General features: G+C 30.2%; 1 protein-coding gene across 2 annotated transcripts in view; it reads left to right on the top strand.

The window, feature by feature from the left end:
• LOC107456652 (protein lifeguard 1) overlaps positions 1-12116 on the top strand; it is a 38016-nt gene that overhangs the window by 11563 nt on the left and 14337 nt on the right. For both annotated transcript variants that reach the window (XM_016074575.3, XM_071181507.1), the window contains exons 2-3: positions 3514-3763; positions 6780-6934. In XM_016074575.3, coding sequence (XP_015930061.1) covers positions 3529-3763; positions 6780-6934 — 390 coding nt within the window. In that variant the 5' untranslated portion in view covers positions 3514-3528. The remainder of the gene's footprint in view (positions 1-3513; positions 3764-6779; positions 6935-12116) is intronic.

The following is a 12116-nucleotide window of genomic DNA, read 5'->3' as shown; positions in this document are numbered from 1 at the left end:
GGAATCAGAATTCATTCAATTAAAAAATATTTTTTCTTTGAAAGATATTAAAAAAAAATGTTTTTTTTTTTTTATTCAATTACGCAAGCGCAAATTGTGGTTGAAAACGAAAAAGTGAAATCTCAAAATTTCGTAGGATATCCATTTCCCCTTTTTTGGGTAAAATTACGTTTTTTCCTGAATTTTTATTTCGACTCGTTCTCCCTGACAATTCCTAGTGCGTACGAAGCCTGCATTCATTAGAAACGCTCTTTAAAAAATGCTGTGTCATAATAAAAACGTTGATAAAAGCGAAAGTGAAACCGAAGGAAAAAAAATAGTTCTCAGTTCTGAAATGTAACCTGAACGTTGTGAAAATCACACTTTTCTAGGTTACCTGTTATCCATCTTCCCGTACTAAAAAAAGTTACTATTAAAATAAAGTCTATAAGAAACTCTCTCTTATAATTCTGTGCTATAATTAGAACAGAAAAACAGCAAAAACTAAAATAAGTTCTCAATGCTTGAAAAAAAAATTATTTTTTTTTAAATGGCGAAATAGCTTGCTTGATCTCGACGCTTGAACATAATTTTTTAAAAATCAGGTCTGCTTAACTTACTACTATAATTCAGCATTAAGTTTTCTAGTTTCAAAGTTATGCTTTTTCTTCTGTCTTTCGGAACATAAATTAACAAGTTTTGGAACTTAACAAATATGTATAAAAACTATTTCTGATCAAGTGTTGTAAAAAATACGATATTAAATTATTCTTTATTAAATATTTTGAAATTCCCTCCACAAAAAAAAAAAACTGTCGATAAATACTTTACCGAAAAATGCTTCCGGAGTATCTGGCCAAATATTCGGGAAACGGACAGAATAGTGACTGAATATATTTTTTTTTTTTTTTTCTGCTTCCGCAGCTGCACTTTTCTTGCTATTACATCGTTGTAAGCCAGTTTCAGGGATGATTTTTTTTTACCTTTTTTTAAAATTTAATAATAATAACAATAACAAAATCGTACTCTTAATAGAAATTTTCTCTTTTTCAAATTCTCCTGGAAAAAATTTTTTCGTTTTGATTCTTTGTTCTACCAATGCAAACGCAATTTAAAATTACTTTCACCCTATTTATAATCACACATCTTGATTCCTATTTACGCTATTCAAAATCGCGGGTCTTGTGTTGTATATTCGCTATTTTATATCAAATATCGCGTTTCATATTCTCTCAATTTAAAAGCCTATTATAATTAAAAGCAATATGTTAAGTGACATAAAGATTATACTCCTGAGTTCGTATTAACGCGATTTCAAAATCACTTATCGATATTCACAGGGGTCTGTCCAGACATTTTGTGAAAGGTCCGTTTTTGTAAAATTGTGAAAAAATTGCTCGTAATTTGCGAATATAAAATAAACGTTAAGTCACATTCTTTCAACCAGGATCCGATTTTGTGAATTTGGGCAAATAGGGTCCGTTATTGCAAAAAAACTTTTTCAAGGAGTCTTTAAATTGTAAAGACATATAAGATTATGCTCAACACTGTAAAATTATAGTTAAAGAAATTAAATTTTAAAAAATAAACAGCAATTGCAGCTACTAAATTAGCGATTCAACATATAAATATTTGGTATTTAGCCTATACTGCTGAACGCAGAATATTAATTTCAGACGAATAAAGGAAGAAGCGTCTGCCAAAGACAAAATTTAGTTCGTTTACATCTGTCTTTCTCCCCACCCCCTTCCTGGGAAGGGTTTATTCGATTAACAAAACAATAATGAAGATAAACAAATTTGTGAAGGGTCCGATTAAAAGATAAATTATTTTGTGAAGGGTCCGTTTTCAAGTTAAAAAATTTTGTGAAGGGTCCGTTTTTAAGTTAAAATATTTTGTGAAGGGTCCGTTTTTATGAAAAGATATTTTGTGAAGGGTCCGTTAACGGACCCAAATTTCTTCTAAACAGACCCCTGATTCATATTCGCGCGATTTTATAATCAAACATCGAGATACCTATTGACGCGATTTTAAAATCAAATATCGAGATTCGCATGATTTAAAAATCATACATTGAGATTCATATTCACACAATTTAAATATAAATAAAATCTTGCATCGATATTTTTATTAAAACGTTGATAACATTCGGTAGATAAATGCTTCCTACCATAGTAACTGAAATTATAACTGCCAATTTTTTCTTGCTCAAATTAGTTTTTTTTTCTTTTCAACTATTTAAAAAATGTTTTTTCATGTAACATTTTTTAGGGGTCTGTCCAGACATTTTGTGAAAGGTTCTGTTTTTCTAAAATTGTGAATAAACTACTCATAATTTGCGAATATAAAATAAGCGTTAAGTCACATTCTTTCAACCAGGGTTCTGCTTTTGTGAATTTGTACAAATAGGGTCCTGTTATTGCAAAAATTGCTAAAAGCCTTTTCAAGAAGTTTTTAAATTGGAAATAGATACCATATACTGCTCAACAATGCTGCTACAAAATTAGAGATGCAACATGCAAATATTTGGTATTTAGCCTATACTGCTCAACACAGAATATTCATTTTGGACGAATAATGGAAACTAAATCACTCACATTTTTAATTAATTTCAATTGACGTATTTTAAGTAACACTACTTAGTTATGTATCACTTTTAATGTGTTACGCATTAAGTAAACTTAAACAATTCTTAAATTTATAACTTTTTATTTAAAAAATTGCCAGAAATTAATTTTTATTGACGTAATGGTCTATTAATTAATTTTATGAATAAATATAAATTGATCAATTATTTATTTACAAAAAAAAATAATAATAATAATCATTTAATATCAATAAGAATGTTCTCACAATGTTTGTAAAAGTAGAAATATTTTCTTAGAATACTACATTTGGAATTTAAACTTAGGAAACTTGGAAAACTTAGTTCGTTTCAACCCCCCCCCCCCGGGGAAGGGTTTATTTGATTAACAAAACTATAATGAAGATAAACAAATTTGTGAAGGGTCGGGTTAAAAGATAAATTATTTTATGACGGGTTCGTTTTTATGAAAAGATATTTTGAGAAGGATCCGTTAACAGACCCTTGTTTTTGGATTTCCATTTTCAGCTTGTTTGCTTTTTTACCAAATTCATCCCTGTGGGATGAATCAATAAAGAGTTTTATAAAAATTAAAACATTTAAAAAATTCGTGATTTTCAAACAAATTTCACCAAAAGGAGGTGACGAAATGGTTGAAACTAGTTACAAGAGTTAATAAAATCTTGTAAAGTTTGCCTAGCCCTGTCACTAATACCTTTAAAGTGTTTCTAATTTTAAGGCCAAATTATTTTTACAATTTTCTTAGGGCGTAAAGAAAGAAGCATGAAATTGTAAAATTTAAATGCATGAGAAAAAATTTTAAATTTTGTAGTACCTAGTATTTTAATATCAATAGTATTTTTTTTCTTACTTGTCTTAAAGACCATTTTTATTTTATCTATTCTATTCTATGTTACCTTTGATTAATTTTAATTTGCATGTTTTTACAGATATTTGTTTGAAAAATGACATCTCAGGCTCCACCTTATCCAGGTTTTAAGCCTGAGCTTGGTATGCCTCCAGCATACCCGCATCAACAAATGCCTTATCCACCTCAACAACAAATGGCATATCCTGTACAATACCCAGGATATCAGCCTGTACAGCAACAGGGCCAGTATGCAAACCCTGGATACTCCAATCCTGCAGAACCACATCCTGCAACAAATCAATATGCACCTCCTCCAGGAGGACAACCTGGTAAGTGGTTTCAATTCTTATTTGATAAAATTTTTAAAATATATTTTGTCTTTTGAAAAGTTCAAAATAAATTAATAAATAAAATCTATTACATGATTGAAAACTTCATTCTCTTAAAAAATCTATCACAAGTAACAGTCGACATGTTACAAGCACTTCAGAAATAGAACTAGCACTTCAGAACTATTTTCAATATTTGCAAGACACGAATGAGAAGAAACAAAAGTGATTTGAAATAAAAATAAAAAAAAGTAAAATTGCGAACAAAAAAATGGAAAACAATGTTAAATACGATGGGTGGGATCTTGGGATTAAATCATAACAAAATGCCTTTAACGAAATATATTTAATAACAAAACACGGATGTTTATGATACAGTGGCATGAAAGAAACTGATTACAAAATGATACATTACTGCACAGAGCGCCATCTATTGAGTTTTAGAAATTATTAATATTGAAAAATATTATTAACAAAGGCAAGAAACAAAACTAGAAAAACCACAGTGACCGAGAGGGGCAAATCAGGGTAAAATGCATTACCACACGCTATGGAGAGGTGGTGAGGAACTAATGTCATTAACAAGGAACTGGCATTTATATGAATAAAACAAGATTCTAGGGCATCAAGATGTGACCAGAGTGAAAATAATTTTGCTATTGTCAAAATTTCATTTTTCGTTGGTAACTTTACGTTTTTTTTAATTTCAAATCACTTTTGTTTCTTCTCATTTCCATCTGATAACTCTTGAAAATTGGTGCCTATTTTTTAGGCGCTTGAAACATGTCAACTGTTATTTGCTATTTCTATAATTTTGAAGGGAATGAAGTTTTTTATCGGGTAATATTTTACTGTTTCGATTTCTAGGGATTATTTGTTTATTTAAAATCTAGTCTATGCTATTACCTTATTGTCAAATTTTTATATAGCTAGTTGATTTTTTTCTAGTGTTGAACTCTTTAAAAATATATACACTTTTTTCTTAGAAATAATTTTTAATTTTACTTTTAAAACATTTGTTTTCTACTTCTAAATTTGTTTGGAAATATTTAACATGCATTATATATGTCATTTTTATTATATCTACATATTAGTATTTGTATATTTAAGTTCAGTTTTAAGTTTATTAAATAACAGACATTATTAATAGGAAATCACACTGTATCAGTGAATACAACTGTTTAAGAATTTATTTATATTCATCATTTTAGAATGTGTGAATCAATTGCATGTTAATAACAATATTTTAAATGGTTTTAAACATTAAAATTGCTTACTTTTTGCCAATATAACGTGAAATGAACTGTTAAAGAAAAAGAAACCAATGTAAATTTTATGTAAATAGTGTCTTTTTCAAAAGCTTTTACTGTAATCTTGCAAACTTTCATGTTCCATTTCTAAGACCTGAAATTGAGAATACCGTTCTTCTGATAAATATATTTTAATTTTAAGTATACTATGTAATTTGTATATTGTTTTGTTACAAAATTTATGTTTATGTAAATACCATTTATGATATCTTAAATTGGGAAAACTGACATTTTTTAATATCTAAGTAATTGCCCTGTTACGGTTGGGTATAAAATAAAAAAAGGAATGAAAAGTTGCTAACAAGCAAGTGATAACAATTTAAAAAAATATAAAAATTAATGGCCGGGTGAAAAAAATATAGTGGTACATTTTTGAAGTTGTGTTGCAAATTTTACAACCCAGAAGGAATATTAATTTTTAAAGTCCCAGAAAATAACAAATATATTCTACAAAAAGACATACCTCCTCTCCATAGAAGCTATCCATACCTAGGAGGAAAACAACAACAAAACCAGTCAAAATGAAGTAGTCCAGTTCTTTTTACTAAATCTTTGTTGTTTATTGGAGATTTTATTAGGCAGACATCTTAAAAATTATCACAGTGAGGCACAACATCTTAAAAATATCATCAATGGCACAACATCTTAAAAAATTTCATCAATGGCACAACATCTTAAAAATGGGGGTACTAATGGTAGTTGGAGTAGGAGACCGAACTATCCCAAGATTTGTGCGTCATAAAGAAGAGTATTCAATCAAAAGGAATTCTTGATAAAAAAGGATTGAATCATGAAATTTTTCAAAAAAAAGGAACAGCTGCCGATATTTTCGGGATTTTCTTTTGAAAGATTAAAAACAGCATTACCATAAAGCTAGAAATGGCTGTGAAGGATTCCATCAATGGCGGTGTCTGGGCAGCGGATCATATTAAAAGCAGGGGATACACAATCAGGAATTTACTTAGTAGACATTAAATCAGAGAAAAAGCAGCAGATTGACTTGCCAACATGGCGGTAGACGTGACGCCATCCCAAAAGATGTTCTCTTCCTCTATAAAAAAAGAGGAAGGGGGGAAAAAAAACGTCCTGCCAGGGAGCAGCGTGACGTTGGGGTGATGAAAGATTCGAATGCCACGAGCATCTCCCGCGCTCTGGCTTTTATAGCAAAAAGGAAAAAAAACCGAGTTGAGTACTCAAGGTACTGAAAGTATGAATTAAAGAAGTAAAATTTTTAGTTGAGATGTATTATCAATATTATTTTTAAGTGTTATTCTCACCTTCTGATTGACGTTGCAAAGCTAAGTTTCAGACGACTTCAAATTCTCGTGCTACATCAAACGACGCCGACAGCTTTTTCCACGAAAAGGAGTGTCTGAGGAATGTGCCAGGAACTTCCTGGGGAAAATGTCCTCATTGCGCTAACGCGTTAAGGGGTGAGAAGAAAAAGATGAAGAGAATAAAATTTGTATCATAAAATTATAAATTAAGCCGAAAAATTAAGTATTTTGATTAACAAAACAGGATATTTAGAAATTAGGCTGTGACTTAATGTCACAGTAATATTTTTCAATGAGAGACTGGTGTTTTAAGTCTAGTGTACTATTTAAGTCTAATGACTGTTTTTTTTTTTTTTTTTCAGTTTAGTGAACTATTACTTAATTTAAATTCTTTGATCCGTGCTTTATTCTAAATATGATTATTTTTAGCAAATTATGGTGCTTATGGGGCTCCTCCAATTCCTATAATGCCCATGCGCTTACCTTTGGTAGATTCCGCAGATTCCTCTTCTAACAAAGATGATGATTTGCCAGGATTTATTAAATTTACTGATAAAGCCATACGAGCAGCATTCATACGTAAGGTATGTTAATTTATTATGTTCCCGTATTGCGATAATACCAACTTATGCAAATTTTAGAATTTTTTTTACAAATACTTAGTTTTGACCATGAAAGCTTCTAATAAATATTGGAAAGTTTCATTTATTTTCTAGTGCATTATCTTTTATGTTTATGATATCGTATTTTTTATTAACTTTTAGAGATAAACCTTAATATTTTTAATTCATATATTTTAAAAAATACATCTTTAAATGCTATAAAAAATTACATACTATGCAGCACTGATTCAATGATTAATCACTGATTTGATTCGAATCACCAACTTGCAACTAATTTGAATTGATTGATTTCTGATTTGAATCAATTGCGATTTGTATGAGTTGATTTTTATCAAAATAGATTTAAATTATAATGAATAATTGTTTCTTAAATTTCAGTTAGTTTTGTTTCATAGTGATGCTATGTCACACGGAGTTAAAAAATTCTTGTAAAACCTGAAATATTCTTACACATTCATTATTAAAGAATTCAATGAATTCAGATTTCTAAAAAATAATAATAAATTTCTTTTCCAGTTTCTGAAAATTTGCCATAGTTAAAAGTATTTATAACATTTAGCTACATATACAGTATGATTATATGAAAGATACAATAAGTATATATATTTACTTGAAACAATTCATTAATGAGAAAGAATAATAAATTTTTTTTTCTATCGTCATTAGTTGGGAAAAAAGTAGTGATAGGTAAGTAAACTTTTTTCGAGTTTTTTGAAATTTCATATTTTTTTGAAGCATTTGATTCGAATCATGTGATTCGCAGCTAAGTCGTTTTAAGTCATGTTATTCTAATCAGTGATACAAATAACTAGATTAAAAATGCGATCTGGACCATTTGATTAGAATCACTGATCTGAATCACTTCGTAAGAATAATTTATTTGAATCATTGATCAAACTGGCATGATTAGAATCACTGATCTGTGTCATTGATTCGAAAAGTGATGATTTGAATCAGTGATCTGAATCATTCATACAAATCACCGTTAGAATCAATGATTCAAATCTCTTTATCTGAATCACATGATTTGAATCTGATCTGAATCACTTGGTTCAACTAATTATCCAAATCACATACAGTCGGATCTCGTTTTAGTGAATTCCATGGGACCGAAGCTATTTCTACGCAATAATGAAAATTCGTTATACCGATATTACGAATTTTCAGCATTAACAAATATTATTTCGTTACATTGGGATTACTATTCGTATGAAAAATCAATTTACAGTTTTGATATATTTTTAATCTAGATTTGGGAAATATCAATGTAATATTAAAAGAGCGCACAAAACTAATGTAAACAATTTATTAACACTTACTAATTAGGCAGATACATAATCAGTAATTTTTTTTTGAACAAATGATTTAGAACCAGTAGAAATTAAAAATTTTTCCAAATTATGCACATGTTCAAACAAAGTATCTGAAAAGTTTTTTTGTGCCGATAAATATCTCTTTACAGCTTCCAAATTGGCCAAGGCTTTTGAAACTGTAGGTACATTGTTTTCTTCTGGACATTCTTCATCATCGCTGCTGTCCGAAAGTGATTTTTGTTTGTTTTCTTGAATCAAGCGTACAATATCATTGTCTGTCAATGCTTCGCATGTGCTAGCATCATCATCTGCAGTCAGAAAATCGTCAAGATTGACTACGTTTGGCACGATGTTTTTTTGTCACATGTTCCCATAAAGGCTGCAAATCGATGATAACATCATTAATTTCATCGACTGTTTCATTGTCAATTGCCAAAATTAAATTTGCTTTCTTCCACCCATTACAGATGACTTTTTGGCTAATGTCTTTCCATGCTCCAGCAATCATATCCATTGCTTGCTTTACATCTGGTTTCGTAATTGCTTCTTTGCTTCCGATTTGCACAAGCGTACGCCTCAGAAGTTGTGTTCGATACTTTCCCTTTACCACTTTAATTATACACTGGTCAAGAGGTTGTAAAATTGACGTACAAATAGGAGGAAAGTATTCGATGTGAATACATTCCAATTTTGGTGGCTCATTGTGGGGTGAACAATTATCAATAAGAAGCAGAATTTTTCTTTTCTTACGTTTCATATCTTCATCAAATTTAACCAACCACTCATTAAATATTCCAGTCGTCATCCACGCTTTGCGGCTAGATCTATAATCACAAGGTAGTGAATTTACATTTTTTAGGCACCTAGGTTTGGCAGATTTGCCGATAACCATAACTTTTCTCTTTTCAGTGCCTGACATATTGCAGCAAAACAAAGCAGTTAAACGCAGTTTTGAATTTTTGCCTCCAATGCATTTATCCTTTTTAAACGCCAAGGCTTTGTTTGATAACAACTGGAAAAAAATTCCCGCTTTGTCTGCATTGAAAACATCAGAAGGATCATAAGACCTAATTGCATCCGATATTTTTTCTGATTTCCAGTCATTCACTGCTTTTAAATCAACAGAGTTAGCTTCACCACAAATTTGCTTTGCAACAATACCATAATGTTCCTTGAATCGATTCAACCACTTGCTTGAAAATGTTCGTTTCCAAAAGTTCTTGCAAATTCTAAAGCCTTTTCACGAATGAGGGGCCCGGAAATTGGAATATTTCGGGAGCGAATATCCTGGAACCATGTAAAAACAGCTGCATCTACATCTTGAAAATTTGAAAGTCGTATTTTTTTTCTATGTGATCCGATCAATGCTGATTGCACTTGCTGTTCCAACTTCGTTCAATTTTTTAAAAAAGTAAATAGAGTAGATGGGGATAGTCCATACTTTGTCCCAACGTCAACTTTTTTTATCCCATGATCAACTTCTGAAATAATTTCCAGTTTTTCCTTAATAGAAAATTGTTTACGCTTTTGACCACTCATTATGCTTACGAAGGAAAACAAAATGCTTGCAAACGTTGAAAGCAGACAAACTGATTTAACTAACCTTCTCCTATTGAAGTTGCACACCACTCTGGTAATTTTCTGAAACTTGTTTACACCCCTTTTACACCTTGAGTTCTTAGAACAGCTCTCCCCCCCCCTATTTAGTCTGTTGTAATTCAAGGAAGGAATTGTTCTGCTAAGGGTGGTCACTTCTAATCTATCATTCTTGACAAGCCCTTTCTATTGAATAGAATTCCCTCTTTTAAAAGCATGTGTTTTTTGACTTCTTAAAACATGAATGAATCAATGCAAGGGTCAACTCAGGGTGGTCTCTTTCCAGTGATTCTTCTTTTTTTGACAGGTTTTTCACATTTGAAACTTATTAGTATTTTAAGGGTGATAAAACATTTCATTTCTGAGAACATTTTTGAAGAAATGTGTCTTGTTCATCAAAGAAAATAAGACCTGGTGTTCATTTTCGCCTTCGCTAAATCGGATAATTGATTTCGTAATATCGGTATTTTTTATACATTGTTCACATGGAAATACATTTGGGGATTTGAAAAATATTCGTTACTTTGAAATTTTCGCTATTTCGAATTTCGCAAAAACGGGATTCGACTGTATTACGAATCACTGATATGAATCAGGTGATTCCAATAATTTGAATCGAATCAGTGATTTGAATAACTTGAATCGTATCATTGATCCAAATTATTGAATTTGAATCATTGATTTGAGTCACTTAATTAAAATGACTGTTCTGAATCCCTTGACTTGAATCAGTGATCTGAATTACTTGATTCTAATCAGTGATGCGAATCATATAATTTGAATCACTTGGTTCCGATCACTGATCTGAATCTCTTGATTTGAATGATGCTCCAAATTACATGATCCGAATCGCATGATTTGAATCACTTTATCTAATCAGTGATCTGAATCACATGATTCGAGTCCTTGATCTGAATCACTTCATAATAATCAGTCATTTGTATCACTTGATTTGAACAGTGATCCGAATCTCATGTTTTAAAACAGTGATCCGAATCTCATGTTTTAAAACAGTGATCCGAATTCAGTCACTTGATTAGAAAGACTATTCTGAATCCCTGGACTTGAATCACCAATCAAAATCACATGATTAGAATCAGTGATCAGAGTCACTTGATTCGAATTCATTCCTCTCACTGCGTTATTTTAGCGCAAACAGATTGTTTCACTGAAATTTGTCTTATGTACCTTTTTTGATATTAAAAAAAGTTATTCATAGCACAGTCACAAAACTATTACAGATATGCTAAGAGTAGAAACGTAAATATTTTTCAATATAAAATGAGATATTAGAACAATCAAAGTTCGGTATATGAAGAATTAAAGACTAAGAGTGTAAATTATCCTCTTTTTTTTTTTTTTTTTTTTTTTTTTTTTTTTTTTTTTTTTTTTAACCGTATAAAATGGGATATTAGAACAATTAAAGGTAAAAGTATAGCATAAGAACAAAAAAAGTTTAGTATATGAAGAATTAAAGACTAAAAGTGCAAATTATCCTTTTTTTTAAAAAAACAGCCCTTTCAGAAAAAAGAAAAGCAAATTAATTGAAACAACAATAAAATCTCTACCATCATCTAAATTAATGCAGAGCCTACAGTCTTCTGATCTCCTCGAATTTAATATTCTTGATAGTTGGGAGACTGAAAAAAAGAACATTGATTGTTTAAGATAAAAAAGAGTGACAGTAATTTATATATTAATAGGTTGGAAAGCCACACCTTCTTCTGAGGAGAAAAAAAATCAGCCTTTTTTTTTTTCTAAATGATTCACAGCAATTTAAGCTCTTGAGCAACACCCATGTATTCTAGTGTTCTTTTTATTTTTTTTACAAAATAGGTAGTAGACTTTGGCTACTATCAAAGTGTTACTCTGTAGATTAGTAATTTTAAACCCAACACAAAACAAGGGAGCTCCTATAGTTTTGTCTTCAATCTTTTTTCAGTTCTTGCTATAAATTGAACAAATTTAAAAAACCTTTTTTTTTTTTTCTTCTCAAAATGCAAGTTGCGAAAGGAGGAATGAATGCATATATACTTTTATGTGCTGATGAGAAAAAAATTATTAGATAAAAAAAAAAATTCTTTCTCTTTTAAATTTTATTTTTGAGTCTTGACAAAAATTAGTCTTATTTATTTTCTATGTACAAAAAGAAAGATAAATTAAATACTAAAAAAAGTACACATTGAAAAAAAAAGTTCAGGTAATTTCTTCTTCCACCAATTACGTGTCTGGTA

The sequence above is a fragment of the Parasteatoda tepidariorum genome, chromosome 5 (genome assembly GCF_043381705.1).
Source record: "Parasteatoda tepidariorum isolate YZ-2023 chromosome 5, CAS_Ptep_4.0, whole genome shotgun sequence".
Lineage (NCBI taxonomy): Eukaryota > Metazoa > Arthropoda > Arachnida > Araneae > Theridiidae > Parasteatoda > Parasteatoda tepidariorum.
The sequence above is the reverse complement of the archived record's forward strand: the minus strand, read 5'-3'. Positions and strand labels throughout refer to the sequence as shown.